Below are 20037 nucleotides of genomic sequence, written 5' to 3'. Positions count from 1 at the left end.
AAAGTACTAGCTGATATTTAAGCACTTGGAAGTTTTTCAAATATGTTAATATACGTCACTTTGACATCTTCAGGGATGAACATGTATTTTACTTCTTCAATTTGCTCCTTGTTAACTCCTAAAGAGGAAGTAAACAACAAAAGAATTACCCATGATATTATCATAAGCAAATTAAAGTATTCTTTAATCAAGTACCTGATATTTTAGTGGTGAACTGATTTGTAATTGGAGGTCCAAAGCCCTTAGCTGTGCTCGCTCTAATGGTGAAAGAGTAGGTAGTGCCAGGATACAGTCCAAAAAAGAGATAGTGCGTTTCATTTCCTAGCTTTGAGACTCGTCCACTTTGATTGGACAAATCTATTTCTGGGTCAAAGGAACTGACTGCTTTGTAGGTGATCTGCAAAAGAATAAGAAAGTTATAAACTACCTTGAACAGATGGACAGAGATTGCATCTTTATCCAGTAAACCGTTCGGATGTATGTGCTGTCAGACAGTTTATGATAAGCTATCTTACTCTCTTACACTCTTCAAATTCCAAATCCCATGAAGGGACACAGAAATTCAGCTGTAACTGGTATGAGTTACTACTTTTATAGATACAGAGACTTAGAGGCAGCTAGATTACAACTCTAAAGGATGGGCTAAGGCTTACATTAATTCCTTCAAGATGCTGGCTTTAACAGTGTCATTTTTTGAATTCATCTTCCTGTTGCTTTCGATCATTAACAACAGGAAAACCAAAACAACCAGGTAAACAGATAAGCGAATAACAGAAGGTGTAGCCCCCAGTTCCAGCTGACTTCATTATAATTACACTTTGCTTTGAATAAGATTATCCGTAAAAGATGATAAAGGCAGCTTAAGGCAAATTTTTCAGGAAGTGGGTAAAGCTTCTATTTTAGTCTGAAGCTTAGCTACTGTAATTGCTAATTTGGAATTTTTCAGGTTATTATATTGTACCTAGGTCAGATATTCATTTGGAGGAATAGGCGAGATAAAATGTTAAGTAATATATGCAGAGTGTATATTGTATCCTCAGCTCCTTCTTTGATTCAAACAGTATTTTCAGTTTTCATTAGAAATGTTAATATAAGTTCACAGTAAAACTTGATACAGATTTCTTCTATTAATTACTAATTTCTATGCACTGTAATGAGAATTTAAAAATAAGAAATCCATTTAAAAAGTAAAAATGATTCATCCCTCCTTTTTAAAGTTTCATTTCTATGCAAATAATTCCAAACACTCTTATTATACAAAGTGATAACTGACACTCCTTTAGCTATATTTATTCCATATCATTATAATTAATAAGACATGTAAGACAGTACACAGAAATATCTAAGTGTCGGCATTACGCACCTTAAACACTTGCAATTTCCTAGAACCTCTGACTTAATGAAAATTGATTTTTATATGACCCATATAACATAACACCAATAAAGTGCTGAAAATTAGTAATAAAAATTTTGATACCATCTAGATAAACCCCAACATTATTTCAGTAGATATAGGCAGATCCTCTACAACTCCTCATTCATAAACTGCACTGGAAGCGCCTTAAAAATGGCTCAACTAAGTCTCCTAATTATGACAGAATATTACGTTACCAAATATCTAAACTTTAAGAGATAAAGGTTACATATTGCCCAAAATAATCTCCCTTTCTGATGACAACTGATGTTATGTCTGCTTGTGGGGGAGTGGGTCAGAACTTTTTTTGGAGATTTTAAAAGACAGGTTGAACAACTGCATCACAACTACATTTTATACACAGTTGATCCTGTTTTGCTGCAGATACGTGAACTAAATGACGTCTTGCAACTCCCTTTAACTCTGTTTTCTGTATTTCTATGATTCTTAACTGGATTTTCCAAAATCTCACTTATGTTTTGTTCAAAGTAATACCAGGCTATTGGAGACTCCACAGCCTATGTTAGATTCTTACAATTTTTCTGCAGCGTTTAGTTATTAGATAGCTGAGAGCTCATGTTCCAGAATGACGGATGAAAAAAAGGGGCATGAGGGTCATTTTCTTACTGGATCCTGACTATTTTTATCAGATTTAGATGGAACCTTGCCCAAAGGACTAATCGCTTTATTCCTACAACTGTGGATCTGTTCTGCTGCTAGAGGAGCAAAATGGTATAATTTGTCATTATGTCATTTCTTCATCTAAAGGCTTTTTTCTTTAAATATTGGAAAATTATTGGATTTGCATGTAATTTCACAATAGCAATGAATACTTTAATACTTGATACTTCAACACACTTCTAATATATGTGATAACCACATATATTAAAAGACTGTCTCCTTCAGGCACTAAAAGCAAATGCCTGGCCCCAGGAAACAGGCTAAGTTATGAGATTTTTAACAACATGGAAAGTTAGGCACTCAGAGTAAGAAATGCTAGACACAGAGGTGAGAAGATTGAGCTTTCTCACTGGCAGCAGGGATGCAGACTCAGGACTGCACATTAGGTTCATCTGTCTGCTGGGATCAAGACCCTGGGACCTCCTGCTGAAAGAAGGTGTCTGCTGCCGTAGTTTTAAGCCTACTCCTATAAAAAACAGCTACCAGCTAAAGAGCTTGCCCTGGAAAGAGCAACTTTGCTCCTAGGTCTGACTCAGGCCTACATATTTGCAGTTTTGCCTCACCCAAGCTGTGCCTTTTCAACTCCAGACTGAAGTATCCTGCACTCTCATAATTGCTTTCCTCCTGGCACTACAATTCTTTCACCCTTGTTTGTGTACAGCCCAGTGGCAGGTGGCAGGTGACAGGTGAATGGAAAGAGCATTCGCTTCTTGCTGCGTGCCTCATTATAACATGCAAGCATGTTATAATGAACGGGGGATTGCCTCAATCTGAAATGTCTCCTGCCCTGACCTCTTCCTTACTAGGTTAGTGCTCATCTGATCGACCATTCTCTGAAAGGTGAATGCCAAGGGCACTGTAGCTTTCATGGACATACCAAATACGGCATATGTTTGTGTAAGAGCAACTTTAGTGGCTGTGCTTTTCAGATCAGAATATTTGATGTACACACAGCCAGGGCTTAGATGCCTCTTTGTCTAAGCTTTGGCTTGCAACAAGTTGCAGGCAGGAGTTAGACACCTCACTTCTCAAGCTTGGGTTATTTGGAGCTGTGCTGGATCCATTACCTTGACAGCACAACGATCAGCCAGAGAGATACCTACTGAGACATCATGAACAGTCTAAATCTATCTATAAACCACAGCTACATAAATTTCATCTAACTTGTCTGGATCTTACCCTGTGACCTGCTTCAGTTAGCTAAAATATGCCTGAAGTATACTTTTATATTTCATCTCAAGTATACATTTCAAATAGATGAAATGTCCCCATGATTCACTGTGTATATTTGCTGGCCTCTGGGTAGTTTAGCAGTCATATTTATAAAACCTTTGTGATATATTTTAGGCTTATAAGCAAAAATCAGGGCAGAAAAAGTATTCACAAATGAGCTTTCAGCAACTAGGTGTCTGTTTACATTTAGCCAGCTGACTGGACTGAGTCGGCATCATTAAAACAAGGGACGGTTTGGTTGCATCAGTCAGTTGGCATCTTTTACTCAAAAAGTAATTAAATCAAGTTTATGATTTAACTGTTTGCCTTCCTCCCTCCGTCTCTGCTTTGAGGTGTATTAGATAAACACTATAAGGAGATATCAGCATTTACTTTTCAATATTCTGTTCACTGTTGGAATGCTAGTTTCTTTTTACTTGCACAGTCCTGACTACCTTAGAAAGTCTGGCCAAGCTATTCTTTTCCATCTCTGAATACACCTGCACAACTCCCATTACAGATGATGGACTTCTGTATGTACATAAATTACAGAATGAACTGCATGTATACAGTGCATATACTCCTCAGCAATGTAATTAGACATGCATGCATGTTTGTAAGTAGAAAGATGATTCATCATTGCGTGTGTCTATAGCCTAACATCAGTAAGAATATTAACATATTAACTAAAACATTCTGATCCCTGAAGATAGGCAACTGTTAAACTAGCTGGAAAGTAGTTAGTTTTATAAAAAATCAATTCATATTTTTTCATAACATTTTATCTTCTTACAATAAAGTAGTTTTCAAAACAGTATCAATAGGTTAACATTCAATTTAACTTTTCTTTTACACAGTATCTCATTTAGGTGTTTTTTTTTTTTTTTAATAAAGCATTTCAATACCAATTTTGTAGTAAGGTCAGGTAAGAAGCTTAACAGTGATTACTGTCTGACAGCTTAAACTGTGCAGTCTTTTGTCAATTTTTCTAAAAGGTATTCAGGCAGAGGTTCTACATGAGGAAAAGCGGCGATTTTTAGACATCTAACAACATACAATTTTGTTGAATTTGCATTTAAAAAACGTTAGGGGATTTTTTTTTAATTATGCCTGCTTGTTTCTATTACAATAGGCTGTCTGTAATGAGTCTTACCTAAATGTGATGTAGACTGTCACCACTGTGTAATGCCTCCTATTTTTTAAAAAATTCACTAAGATCTCTCTTTCAATCTTTATAATATTTCATCCACATTACTAGGTAGAATGCTGTATCACATGGTTCTAAAAATATCAGGTTTCTTAAAGCTGATAACCCAGGGACATTCTGCTTCCTGCATAATTCACTCCTACATTATGTATGTGATTTTATTACTTTGTAACCAGTACTATCTTCAAAAAGAAGATTCATTTTACATAAACTATATAAAAAAAAGAAAAGATTTCTTACAAATTATGCACTTTTGAAAATCAAAACTATACATAAACATTTAAACATGGCAAAACGCGAGGTACCTCATACAGAGTAATTACACCATACGTTTGCGCTGGCTCTCTCCACTGAAGAAAAATCTTCTCTTCAAAGGTGCTCCCTTGAATGGATTCAAGTGGCACGGCACTTGGGACTAATGGATGAAAAGAGGAAAAGTGATCTTTTGAGAAAAATTTCAGAAGGAGACACTCCGCTGAATATTTGGGCTGTTGAGGCATAAAACCCATCCCACTATTATTTCCCCAAGACTGAAGCAAAGGCCAGGACAGCTCAGAAGGAGAATGATTAATTTAAGAAGACTATGCCATAAAGGAAACGTGTTACCTTCAGCATAAGAAGGAATTAGTGAGCATCACACTTTTCCCATAAAACACTACTGATGAAAGAAAAGGACAAACCAGTGTTTTATAAGGAATTAGGCAATATCTCAAATATAAATTCCTGTAAATAAATCTACCTGTGATACTTACTTATCTACAGTGCTACTGTCCCACAGTGAACACATAGCAAACATTCATATATAAAAATGGACAAGTATTGAAGTAACAAGGTATAGCTTCAACAGACTGAACTAGAATGGTTAGCTTGGAAAGATGAGCCACATGCTAAACAGAACAGTAATGCTCACTGACATTAGACCTGAAGACCTACAACAGGGTCAATGTAAGGAAATTATGAAGCAGCCAAACCGAAAATCTAACATTATTCATTTTTCTTAAAAGTCTCTTAATTTATGAGAATGAGCTCTGAAGAGTCAGGGATGTCAGACCACTGTCAGATATCTGTATCTGTTTACTGTTTGTTCGGCAACAATTTCCTTATCCCTCAGCCAACCTCAATGCAGTTTTCAGAGAAGAAGATGTGTAAACAGCACACGGACGTGGATTTGCAATTTCATTTTTGTAACAACACTTGCAATGGAATGTGAAAAGAAAATCCTGAAAAATGCACACAGGACTGTTGCGAGGCAACAGGCATTGATGGGTTAGCACTTTTCCACAAACTATATGTCAAAATACAGTAAGAACATGCACTTAACATTTTCCACATGCTAGAGAAAGAAGGTGGAAACCACTTGCTAGAGTGGTTGAAATACCTTCTCAGACCCCTTACTGAGATTTACTCAAATGGTTCAACACGAAGATCTGCAAGCAAGACAGCTGGTGACTCCTTCCCATCACTAGGTCTGGTAGAGCACTATCCTCCTCCTACAGCTCCATGTTGTTGGTCTGGGAGTTTACATAGTTTAACTTCATAATCGTCTCTCCATAGCTCTCCAGAGTCTCTTGCTCTGCTACGGGGAAGCTCCAAGGGCATAGGTGACTGTTTCTGAATTGGCTTACCAGTCCTGTATGGACCCTTAAGATTACGCCTTTAGGGCAACATTAAGTCTGGGCACTAAATCTTGCTTCCAAGTATCAAAGAACTGGCAAAATTCACTCGGAATCATGGGGCTAATGATTTATATGTAAAGGGAGAGGAATTAAATACAGTGTAAGTATGTTGAAGGTATAGCAAAACACTGTGGTAAGTCTCTAAAATTATCTGAAGGCCATGAAGTCTGAGCAGTTCTGCCATGAGAAACATGAGGTCAAACACTAGCAGAGGTTACCTAGAGAGGTTGTGGGATATCCACCTCTGGAGAGGCTCAAAACTCAACTGTACAAAACCTCGAGCAATCTGCTCTCACTCGATTTGCTCTGAGCAAAAGGTTGGACTAAATGAGCTCTGGAGGTCCCTTGCAATCTACATGATTGTGTGATTTGAAAAATTAGGATGGTTATTTGGGTTGGTATACTCTGTTGTGTTACATCCAGATTTATGTACCTTACTGGAGGTGTACCGTATACTAAAAAGTTGTAATTTTTGTCCAAGGTATTCTCTCAACCACTGATGCTGGTTTTTAATAGGTCTTGGAATAACATAAAGTTCCAGAAGGCCAGGAATAAGAACGTATTATGCAAAATTCTACAGAAAATGCATGAACAGCCCAGATAACAATAAGGTCTTTAGCTTTGTCATCCTACAGTTGAACTAAATCAAAATTAGAGGATGACAGCAGAATTATTTCTAATTAAACAATGTTTTGTTAGCTATGCTTTGTCAAATCCTTTGCAATAGCAACTATACATTCCTAAATTGTTTAATTTATTCTCTCATATATTTTGATTAGAAATTAGTAGTACACAAAACCAAGACAGCATATGTTAAATGATTTAATAGTTTAAATGACAGATTTCAAATATTTATTATAAGAGGAACTCATCATTGCTGACTTTTTTTCTAGAAATCTTTCCAACATGTTTGCTGTAAATCTATCACTGATCTGGAAGAAAATACAAAGCCATTCCTGTTCAGATTGCAGACGATAAAACTGGGAGAAGGACAGATCTGTTACATAAAGCAATGCCAGTCATTTGATAAGGTTTCTTCGAACAGTATGCATTTTAAAATAGTTAAAAGCAAGGTCAAAATACTTGGGTGCACTTGTAGAGGGCACTAAGGGGCTATACCTCAGTACCGAGTGCTCTGGAAAGCTGAAACTGATTCTTGCTGCATGACCAATTCAACAAGGAATCACATTTTGGTATCATAGCTAACAGAGTTCCAGTAAACTCTCTGCAAGTATAATCACAAATATAACACAGAGGACTTAGGAGGGTGGCATAACCTTTCCATGAAATATTATTAGAGCATCACAGAGACACAGTAGCCAATTCTGTTGTCCATGCTTTTTTGAAAAGAGACACTCATAAATTACATTATTGTCCAAAATTAAAAAAATGAGATCTGAAACCCCCACGTTAGCTGAAAATTCCTAAAAGGAAGGGAATATATATATATTTCAGTGTCTGTATATGGAATATATTGTCTGAAGAAGCAACTAACAGTGTCCAGTGGTTGGAAAGCCAAAGCTAGAGAAAAAATTGAAACCACAAATCAAGAACAAATATTTAATGTTGAGCACATTGTTCTATAGGAAAGCTTACATGAAGATACTGTGGACAATCACCTGAAATTTCTTCAAAATAATACTGGAACTTTTAATAGGCAGAACATAGTTCAAGCACAAGTTATGAGTTTAATGAAGAAATGATTCAATTATGTGCGATGTTTAAAGTTATGTAAAAGATCATTATAACACGTTCAATGGACCCTTTAATACCTTAAAATTGGTGAAGTTGGTGGGAAATTTGTTACAGAGTTAGTGAAAGTAGACCATGCATTTATACAGAAAAGTGTATTGACTATCAGGCAGTATGCATGTATAAGTATTTGTAAATACAAAACTCACCATCTTCATCAGTTTGTACTACAAGTTCCTGGCTTTCTTTTCGTCCTTCAGGATTCATTAGTACTAATTTGATGCTGACATTTGTGTATGGTGATAGATTAGTAATTGTGTGCTGGGGATGTGAACTTTCTGTATCCCAGCTTACTTCTTCTCTCACTTGCTCTTGTCCTCCAGCCTGGTAACGGTAATGGACTGTGAGGTTGTACCGATGGCAACGTGTGACATTATATCCAAATGGTTCCCAGCAAACGGTGATTTGTCTAGATTTGATCTCCACAACCTCTAGTTTTCGTGGCCCACGCATTGGATCTGCAAAATTACCAACATAATTCCAGTATGATTATTTATTCATATTACAGTAGTAAGTAACAGGACTAGTAAGTTGTACATTTCCATAAATATGACGTATAAGCAGAAACAGAAATTCATTGTTTTATCTCTCCTAGTGCAAATGATAATGAAATGAAAGCATAGATCTCTGAAAAATCAGGGAAAAAAAACCCAAAGAAAATGTGAGAAAGGGACAGAAAAGTGTCTTTGATGAAAAATGAAGAGCAAACAAAGTACCAGAAAGTTTTTATGCTTTAACTCAAAGTGCATGATACAGTTTAAATGATGCTTACTTTTTTACCTGTTGCTTGCAAAAAATAAATACATCCAATTTTTTTTTAGAAATTAATTCGCAGTAACACTTTTAAAGCAAAACCCTTCACAAAAAAAGTATCTAAAAAGAAAAGTTAATTTTAGGAAAAACTTGCAAATACATGGTGATTTTCTCCCAGGACTGTTTATACAAAGAAAAAGTGTTAAGTGGTTCTTCAGCTATTTCTTATTCAATTGTTTTTAAGTTAGACTGAATGCAATTACTCAATCTCTATTTGGCCAGGACATTAAGTTAATATTTCAATTCCTTTAAAATAGTCCATAGGGTTCTTTTCCCATAAACATTACCTGTTAATAGCTCCCCCCTCCCCCCCAATAAACAGTGCAAATACCTCAGTTTGTCATAGTTATTTAGCAAAGAATAAAAAGAAACAGACAAGAGGCACATCAGCTGATACCCTACTGCATCTGTGCTTTCCTGGTGATCTCTCAGTTGATAACCAGCCACAGATCACATCTAACAGACATCACACCCAAGAACTTACGGCTATCTATATACGAGAACCAAAGACTGTCATTGATGTGGTTAAATTTTCTTCATAGAATCATAGAATCAGCTAGGTTGTAAAAGACCTTTAAGCTCATCAAGTCCAACCTTTACCCCAGGACTGCCAAGTCCACCATTAAACCATGCCACTGAGGGCCTCGTCTACATTCAATCCTACTGGTCCCAGCAATTGAGACAGAACAGCGAACCCAAACTTCCGCCATATTACAGCAAAACCACTGAGTTGACGCACCCCCCCACGTTTTCAAAACACTGTCATTAATAGAGCTATTATACATATTTAGCAATAATCTGGGTTTTTCATATTGGAGCCCTCAGCAAGATTAAAGACAATGTCTGGTTTTATCCACTGCTTCACTAGTTAAATACTTAGAAGAGTTTTAATGAGCTAGAAGCCTCTTACACATAAACAAATTAATATGCATCTTCCCTCTTTTATGTTTATTAATCAACATGTCTTCACTAGGAATGTTCTAAACAATTTACACAGGATTTCATCTTTTTACTTTTTAATAAAATCCCTGCATGCTTGAAATATTTGTTCAAAGATGTTATTCATCTTAACTCCTTGAAGAAAAGGTGTTAAGAAATTGCTTGTTCTCTCTAACATCTACAAAGCATGGTATTTTTTCTCCTTTCAAATCCTCCAGCTTCTTTCTTCTTTCTCTTTTTTTTTTTTTTTTAATTGCCACTACCCAACAGTGTTGATCACCAACACCCAGTATTTGACAATTGGTGACAAAATGGCAAAGTAAAACAAATTCAATAACAGATCTAATCCTGGTCTCCTTTCCAGTGACTGACTGGTAAAAATACACTCAGCAACGATAAGTCACTATAGAGCCATTTACCTGCTTCCACACACAAGATACCCCAGCTAAGAATCCTGGTGTTTGGGACATTTGCTACTGCTACAACAATTAAGATTCATGAGGGCAAACCTCAAAAACAAGCAAGTCCTAGGAGTTTCATGTCTTCTTTAAGCATTTACTTCTGCAAAATTCAGACATAAATGTAATGAAAAAGTAGTTTTCGTCTATATTTCTTTTTCTTTTTGTTTCCTATTAGCTTCTAAGCATTTCTTCATGTAGGTGAGACTGTGAATAGCTAAGGATATTTGGTGGGTATTGTGTAACTGTACTGCTATGTGAATGGGCTAAATAGGACTAGAAAATCAACAAAATTGGGGTGACCCTGACATACAACATTAAGCAGCTGAACAAAGCTCCTAGCTGAAAGAATATGGAACAGCCTGCTTAGTTCCACAGTAGGCACATTAGAAAATTCACAGGGGAGCTGAGAAATCATTTTATTAGAGACATAAAACTAATTTGTAGCATTTTAAAACTGAAACTGAGTGTTTCTAAGCTGTGGGGGAAAAAAAAAAAAAAGTAAATGAATCAAAACCTATCCAAGATTTCTGCCCAGGATGAAGATATTCTTATGTCATGTTACCTTAATAAAAAGTATACGTTAGCCCTCTAGTTAAATCTTGCATCTCATTGCTATGAGAATGACAGATACATTTTTACTTCTAACAAAGCAGACCAGGGAAAAAAGAAATTAGATTGTAAAGATGGAGACAATACAGCTTTTATTGATATTCACATGATAAAGCTCATCAGACAAGGGAAATACCCTGGTTGCTTTGGTTCCTGTCTTGCTTCTGTAATCTGTAGTATCAGACAGCTACACAGCTCATACCTGTTTTTCTTACCATTCATTAAGAGATTATGGAATTGATAGGGCCCTAATGACCCCTTCATGGGGTAAGTGTAGTGTGTCAACAACTCAATGATAGCATGTAGTGGAAAGACAGGGAGAGTTAGAATATAAAAAGAACCCTCTGGGACACAGCAGAGGAAGTCATTAAAGCAAGACTCTATATGAAGCACCAGGTGGGATAACTGCTGGTTTATGGGGGATGTCCACTGAGAAAGTGAGGTTGAATATTCCAAAGAGATTTGTCCATGAAAGAGCCTCTGAAGATACATGCCTTTACAAAGAATTTACTCACTTTGTGTCCTCAATGTCACTTTTAAATTCTCAGAATGGACATGGTTAGTGGAACAGATGATGCTTTATTATTTCTTTCATCAAATAAACCTAATTCCTGAAGCACCACTACCTTATTCTGTTTATTTCTTTTTCCAATACCACACTTCTTTGATTTATCAGATGTGACTTCATTACAGATCTGAGGATATCAGTTCTCATCCGCTCTGTATAGCTGAGTTCTTAGTCAGATGCAATTTTTGGTTAAGATCAGTAATTCATACAGTAAGCACGAAAGAGATGAAGGGGAATATTCCTACTTTTAACCAGAAATGAAAGCTAATGTGACAACGGAATTTTTGGGTTAAAACCCATTGTGGCTCAAAACAGACATGAAAAGTAGCAGTTACTGCAACAAAAGATAGAAGTTTCCATTTGATCAAGTTAGCAGTGAGCTTCTCTGGAGGTATCAGTGTATACCCCAGAGGAAATATTTAATGTGACATGCTTCTGAGAGCATAGTAGATCGCTTCCAATGCCTCGCAAGTATATGTTCTTCATTATGAAGGATGCAGGATACTTGGGGAAAGAAAATTGTTACGCAACACAAAATGAATGACAGCTAATGACTATGTTTTAAAAGGGGAAGCTGAATTAATTACCACAGCATACTGACTTCATTTATCTGATTTTATTTTCTACCAGATCTTTTTATCACTTTCACATGGTCACTTCCTAACTTTAAGTGAAAAGGTAAGCATCTGATAGAGATGCTGCTGTTGTGCTCACGAGACTTGCACTAGCTATTCATGTGGTGCTTGAAGATTTTCATCCTAGCAACGGTCTGCTGTTGTTACCATGCATCAAGCAAGGTGAGGGATAGCTACATACAGAATTGTCATTTCACAGTGCTAATCACAACTGAAATCACATTTTTAAGTGCAGAAAATGAATAAGGAGATTAATATGCCACACCATTTATACTGTATGCAACATATATACCTCATACTATGACAGCTATTTGCTGAACCTTTGTTTCTTCCTCACTCAGGAAAGGCCCACCTTGCAGAGAGGTTATACAGCCAGACCTCTCAACTCACTTGGAAGTTCTCTAGATGAACTGAGCCTTTGTCATTCCTCAATATCCCAGCTATTTTCTCATGCCTCGCTGGTAAAATCATGAGGCAAATGGGGAAAATAAGGCCTACCAATTCCTAAGAGAAGAAGTTTTCCTCCCAAAGGAGCCTACTGCCTGTCACGCCTGAAGCTTAGCCAGCTAGTTCTTACTAATTCCCCTGCTGGCACCTGCAGCATTTTTCATACTGTTCTGCCAGCTTCAGCAGGGTATCAAGCAGTGAATTCTGACAGTCGCAGCTCTGACCTGAGGGACCAGCAAGCCTGGTTCTAGCCCCTGGCACTTTAGCATCCCATTTAATCAGTGATCTTGGCTCCTTCTCTGCTCCACTCTGTTTTCCTGAGAATATGGAGCAGAGGCTGACAGACAGGATCAATTTCCATTGCAGCTGCAATTCACAGCTCATTTCTCTGGAACTTCATGCTTTACCTCTTGCCACAAGTACAATGCTTTTTCAGAAACTCAATTTCAGAATCACAGAGACATTTAGGTGTATTTTTAGCATCCTGTCATTGATCATCAACACTTGGGTTTAGAATGAAAATGCAGTCTTGGAAGTTTTGTCTTTCCACCACAGACTGCACAAATCTACTGAAATAAGAGATGAAGAAAAGAACGGTGGCGTGGTGATTTTCTGCCACTCCATGCTACTCCGGTAGCTGCAGACATCTGGTGCGTGTTAGATACTATTTGAAAACACCTGAGTAGGAATGAAGAATTTACTTCTTGTCTAGGCAAACTACTAGCGTGGCTAGCTCTGTAGCAACTCTCATGATTTAAATTCCAGATTGGACTCCATGGTCCTTCCACAGGAACTAAAGAGTGAGCAGAACAAGAAAATATACAAATTTAAGATCAAAACCGAATCATTTGAGAGTTACGAAATTATCTACTACAGCTTTTCTAAACACAGAAGTTAACTGTATAAAGTTACAATTAAATGTATAGATTTTGTCACAGATTGCCTTAGCAGTCTTGTTCAAATCACTTAACATCTTTTCACACCAGTTCGCTCTGGATAAAGTACTCTGGAGGCAGAGTACTCTAGTATCAGTATCAGAGGGTGTTGCACACAATTTCATGAATGCCTGCAACTTGCATACTACAGTGATTGAGACCATAAGCACACACACACTTTAGAATTGATTCCACATGCTAAATCAGGGCTGTATCTGATTCAGGAGACAATTTAAGACACATGCTTTGTTTCTAAAAAGACTACTTGTGTTTTAAATCAAACACATGCTCTAAGAGCTCACCAGCACTGGTAAAAGTTATCAGGCTGTCAGTGCACTTTACTGAATCAGAAGTACCTTCCAGGGAAGAACAAAACAGAACAGCTGAGGAGATGACATGAAAAGTTCAATTCTCCATGCAGAAAAAATAAAACATTAAACAAAAATTAATAATAGAGATCACAACTTTTACTTTATATATATTTATGCACACTGTACTTCATCCGTATTTCTCTTTACTTGGTAAAACTCCTCCCTGCAGAGGTTTTAAAGCCAGACCTCTCTACTCATTCTACAGTTCTCCAGATAAACAGATACTCTGCTGTTCCTCAGTAGTCTAGATATTATATTATACCCCAGGGGCACAGATCATGCGGTAATGAAGTTTAATTTCATCTATAGGGGAAGAGACTATATTCCTTCTAAGCCAGCTGCTATCAAAGTAACAATGTTTGGTTTGTTTTTAGGAAACAAATCTCAAGATTTGTACATATCTGTAGCTGACAACAAACAAGAAAGTAGGTAAAAGATTTTAGTTGTTTGGCTTGTCCTTATTTGATTTGATATACATGACTGCAAACAATTTGAAGTTGCCTGCAAACTTGGTCAGACAGTTTTGTAAAAGATCACATTCAACTGTGATGGAATGATTTTTATACTGTAATTATTCTTCATCTGCATTCTTCAGCAACAGATTGAAGTTCAACAAGAGCTCTTCTTTACTCAAAATACCACATGATTTATCAGATCTGGTAATAGATCTGGGTTTTTCGAATTTCAGTTTCCAAAAACTGCAGAATTCTGTGAGGAAATAATCAATGGGCAAGATTTTGCGTAGCGTAATTTTACAGTTTTTTAACACATTTTTATTTTGGTCAACAGAAATATTAGATTTATGCAGCTGCACCTCAAAGCCAAAGGAACAGTCAAATTTGTTACTATGAAGAACTGCTTTGTAGTTAGGATTAAAGGGAGAAAAGGGCCACTTTACTCTCGTGATTTTTCATACCGCCCATTATTTGGGTTATAAAAGAAAGGAATCAAACAAAGAGAAGGAAAACAAAGAAACAAAGGGACAAATGACTCATGATCAAAATCAAAATCCTAGTATGATGTTGCTGATACCATCGTCCTGTTGAGTCCCACCATTTTAAAGAGAAACCAAAGACTAAGCTACCAGTGTGCACAAAGCTGCTGAAGATCCCAAAACGAGCCTTGGAGCGAAGAGGGGCACATTAGAGGGTGGCCATTTTTCTTATCTAAGCACACAGCTTGTTTGGGCAGCAAGGAAAAATATTAAAAGCAGTAAAGATCAGTTTTAAATTTGTAAAAAACTTGAAACATTGGTTTCATTTGGGATATCTCTACTTCCTGGCATGGAGAGGCCATGGAAATTGATAGCAATAGTTACTAAGATTATTCAGGTAAGAGTAAATGACCACAGAAGATACCCAGCATCTTCTGGAAAGGTTTCAAGCTATGATATTTAAAATTCTCACCAATCTTTCACTGTTACTTCCTAATAGCATTTCCAAAAGAACATGTCTCTCCTTCTGCAAAAGTAGATGCCTCCCACAGAAAAGCAGCACTTCTATAAGTCTTCTAAACATACTCCCTGACACTTCAAAAAATGTTGGGATGCAAGCCCTGCAGAGCTTCAGTGCTAATGAGAGAAAGAACTGAGACAGCGGAACTGAAATGACAGTCACCTGCGTCCCAAAAGAGGAATAATCAAGTTGGTATATATATAAAATATGATGAAAACTGGACTATGCCTGTTTTTCTTTGAGCAAATTCTGCGGGGGGGGGGGGGGGGGGTAGGGCTGGGGGGAATGGCTTCTTTTTAATTAGAGTCTTAAAAAAAATTATCTTTTTTTGAATTATATTCGTCTTCCACAGTCAAAGTGCCAGTGAAGGAAGAAGAACACAAGGGTGTATGTACCCTAAAGTTATCAGGATGCTAAGTTTGAGCAGTAGCCTGTGGGGATCCCTTCTGCACCCTTCAAAGTTACTGCAGACTTTAGAGCATTCATAGGTGGGAATAAGCTTCCTGCACGTTTTGCCCAGCACCTTTACTCAGTAATCAGCATCCACAGTGTCACAATGGAGGGGTGTCCATGACAAGACTTAAGTATAAAAAACCATCTTTCAGGGCAACCCACCACAGATAGATAGTTTTCTGTCTCTCAATAAACCATTTCCAGCATCTGAAAACTGGAAGATTCTCACTTACAGCATATGCTCATACTCAGCCTCATTTTCCTGCCAGAGATGCCAGCAGGCTAATGGGCAAAAGCAAAAAGCTAGCACCTTCCAAGGTACAATGCTGTTAGTCAGGTTATAGCTAACACCATTCTTCTTCAGCGTGGAACCAGACACAAGATTGTGTTTCCACTGATTTTGTTTTAGCATATACTTCTGAAGTATTGTGTAATTAAAACTTATGTATCCGTATGAGGTACAACAATAGCATTTCTCCTAGTTTATATACAAACAAACTGAAGCTCGAAAGAAATTAATTATCTGCTAAAGTTTACAAAGCATCAGCAAAAGCCATGGAATGCTATTTCTAACCTGCTAGAGCACAGCGCTCCACAGGTTTTTCTGTACTTTGTGGCCAGAACTGGTTAGTTCCAAAATGCATGAGCTCAGAAAACAATAAAACACATACTCACCACTCACAGCACTAAAATGAGCAGGCTCAATTTTTAAAATGAGCCAGCTTGAATCCTCATTCACTTCTCCACAAATTCAAATGTGAAATATAGTAGCAGTCTACTTTTTTCAGGAAGGATCATAAGTACTAATATTACCTTATGACTAGGAGATTTTTTAAAATTATATTTCTAGCTGAAACACAACCTAAAAGTATAGGAATTCTTGGGAGAGAATGACGATATTTCACCAATTATAGAAGATTCACTGCAAACACATTCTAATAAGCATCCGAGACATCAGCTCACTGTTCACAAAAATTAAGTGTAGCTGTTGCTTGAAATCAGATGATGAATTGGATTTAAGCTTTTAGTAATGTATTGTTACAAGCACTGGATACTGAAACATGAATGATATAATCCTGCCTGAGATGGTTTCCTTAACTTTTTCATCTCTTATTCTCCAATTCATGGCTACACATATCCCATGAGGCCTACACCTTCAGGCTGACATTCACAGTTGCAGAATATCTTGGTCTAATCATCAACATCCTTCTAATCATCAAAAACACCCTTTTAAAGGTAGTATTTTTTAAGTGTTAGTTTCTATACGGTATTTTCTGTCATGAGAGGTGATACTCAAACTTTTCACTTCATTGTAAAATTTAAATCTCAACCAATGCAATTGAATCTAATATTTCTTTATGTTGTCATTTTATAGGTATACTCTGAATGGTGAGTTATTTAAATTCTAATACACTTAAATAAGGAATGAAAGAAAAACATCAGTCGATATATTTTTGTCAAATTACCTACATTACATGATTACTCCTCCACAATCAAAATCAGATTTTAAGTATGAATGATACAAACAAGATTACATTCCAAATCTGCAACCAAGATTTTAGTTGCTTGTTTAAAATGACATACCTAGCTATTCAGTAATCACTTTATAATAACCCCTTTCATTTCTAAATCTACTTAGCCATCAGCCACTAGTGAGGAAAATGCTGGCAGTGGTTTCTACAACTACACATTAGTTTTACATTTCATGACAAGCTAATTCTAGAGAGTTCGAAAGACAGACAAGCATGTGTTCTTAAGGTTTTCTTTCTTTTGCATGAAGGCAGCACACATCTAACTGAGAAATGAAAAATAAAGAGTGCAGACATATACTTTTCACTTCACACATATGGCAGTGACAATTTATCCCAACTTCACCCCAGGAACCTCCATGAATATGTAAATCAACAAGAAATAAAAGGTTGTGACAAATAATTCTCAGAAGAATTACTATGGTAATATGGCAAATAAAGTGCCTGTTTCTGGTAGATGCTACCTTTGATAGAACCACCTTTTATAGATATGTGGATTAGAATGATCTTTGAAGAAAACTGAAGTCAAATGACCTATGTTGCCTATACTGTCCCTCCAGATTGAATCTATCAATCACAAGTGTTTTTAACCCTTTTTCTGAGTTGATCACATGGCTGGTTTACAGTATCATTATTGTCCCTTTCTATCACATGTCCATAGTATGTTAACAAAGCAGATGTAATTATCTCCTGATCTGACACATAGACACATTTAACCAGTTATGTACTCCACACCTGTGGCACCCTTCAGAAGTTGGCATAGGTAGCAAAGTTATACACCAATTTATACAGCGTGCAGCCCAGAAGCTGCCCATATTGGAGAAGCCACAAGCAACACAAAGGAATGTGAAGGTCTGAGGAATTGCTCTTGTGGCCACCAGACATAACTCCTTTACACAGTTACCGTGCAACAGTATTGTCTTCACTGAACATGAAACCACCTGGTAATAGAGGGTCAATTCAGAAACTTCCAGATACATAAAAGTTGGTGCAGGTGGCTGGTTCCTAATCATACAAACATAATTTGTCCAGACACCACGAACAGCGGAAACAGCATTAATGTAATACGCACTCTACTTCTCAGTGGTCAAAATATGGGAACCCAGGAGAAGAGTATAAGTTCTAGTGTGAGGGAAAGATCTTTTTTTTTCTAGCCCATTTTCCTGGAAATGGCTGTAATACATCTACGACACTGTAGTATGGCAAACTATCCTCTTTATACACCCATATGCTACATGTATTTTTGTACAGTAAGTGCCCACATCACCTTCTAATTGTGACTAATATTAATGGCAAAGTATGCACAGTTTTCTCTGTTGTGTGACAAATTAGCATGTTTGAACTCATTAGGTTTTATGGCGCAGCTGCTTGAGTTGCCCCTGAAGTCAACTGGAGGAAAGATAAACCATTGTGTAAATTAGTGATGGTTTCAGCTGCTCAATATTTGCCCTGAAAGTAGAAGCCCAGAGACTGTTTATTATGTTGTGCAAAAGAATAAGTGGGCAATGCTGTTTCATAGATCAGTCAGAATAAGATGTAGCAGTATGTTCAGGTTATCACTGTGGCCTATTGCTACTGACAAATCACATTAATTCAGAGCTGTTATGTACAGGGGTGTTAGCTAAATTGGGGATTGAAATCAGGCCTTTATTGAACCTAGATGACAGGACAACATGGTCTTATAAATCTACGTAAAAGAGAAAATGCCAACGATCAATGTTACTTGTCCAAAAAGAATATTTACCATTCTTTCTAATCTGACATGTGCAATCAACCTTAACCAAATGATGTAGAGTGAGATCAGTTTTGACAAATAACTCTCAAATGCATAAACCTGATAAATGAATAAGATTCTCTGTAACAACTGGTAAAAGAAACTTTGAACTTGCATACATGTCAAAAGGGAAGAGAATATTCTGCCTTCCTACTACACTACTGTGTGCTAACTACTATTAACATGTAAGTAACAATATTACATGAGAGGTAATCAACTGTAAAGTTGAGAAGATGACCTGTTTAGTATCTGACAAGACCCTTTACACAAGAGAACCTCTTACATAATTCCCAGTCAGTCTAGATACAGCCTTTAACTTTCCTCACGTTAGGCCCATCCTCAGGACTTTCCCAGGAGCTTCACACAAACCTGAGGAATTACTAGCTACCGAGTAAATGAAGATGCTTTTTCACCCACCAATCTAAACTCCCATCTTTGTCTTTGTATACGTCCTGTCATTAATAACTTGGGCCTCAATATCAGTTTAACATTGAACTCTGATTCCTTTCTCAAGCTAGCACAAACAAAACCAACGGTTTACTCAGGCTTTCTTAAAAGAAGCAAAATACAAACTTCTCCTATGCTATCCGGGTAACTTCAAGTTTGGGATGTTTTAATTCAGAATTATATAAGAACTTACACGAATGATGTAGGTAAAGTAATTTTTGTTTGCCTGTGTATCAGGCCACCTTGTATGAAAGGAACTTCTTGCTGATTATCTTTCTCATTCAGTAACTGTACATAATGTCTTTATACATTAAAGGATTTGGAAAGTACCTAAAATACGAATATACACTCTTGACTTTGTTGATGGAATATAGTCACCTTCCCCCCTCTCACTCCCCCATCACAATATCTAGAAAATTTCTTGAAGAACTCCCCCAGATTGCTCCCTCTCTGGCAGATTTGTTTGAATTTTCCTGTGACAGCTGATTTGCCACCAGCATTCTCTGCTATACCATTCCCTGTACATAGCAAACATAAGAAAACATGCTTGCTCATGAAGTGAATTTATACTGTTAATCTATACTTTGAAATACAGAATAAATCCGCCCATCCTTGCTTCTGACACATTTGTAACAACAAAATAAAATTCCAGTGGAGGAG

The 20037-nt window shown here is 36.9% G+C and overlaps 1 protein-coding gene across 1 annotated transcript in view; it reads right to left on the bottom strand.

The window, feature by feature from the left end:
- The window catches only part of PTPRM (protein tyrosine phosphatase receptor type M), a 443651-nt gene that overhangs the window by 188229 nt on the left and 235385 nt on the right, over window positions 1-20037 (bottom strand). The window contains exons 8-10 of the mRNA XM_030477498.2: window positions 8092-8400; window positions 4820-4929; window positions 196-397 (exon numbers count right to left, since the gene is read on the bottom strand). Coding sequence (XP_030333358.2) covers window positions 196-397; window positions 4820-4929; window positions 8092-8400 — 621 coding nt within the window. The remainder of the gene's footprint in view (window positions 1-195; window positions 398-4819; window positions 4930-8091; window positions 8401-20037) is intronic.

This window comes from Strigops habroptila, chromosome 1, assembly GCF_004027225.2.
Source record: "Strigops habroptila isolate Jane chromosome 1, bStrHab1.2.pri, whole genome shotgun sequence".
Classification (NCBI taxonomy): Eukaryota; Metazoa; Chordata; class Aves; order Psittaciformes; family Psittacidae; genus Strigops; species Strigops habroptila.
Note: the sequence above shows the minus strand (reverse complement) of the source record. Positions and strands in the feature narration are given on the sequence as shown.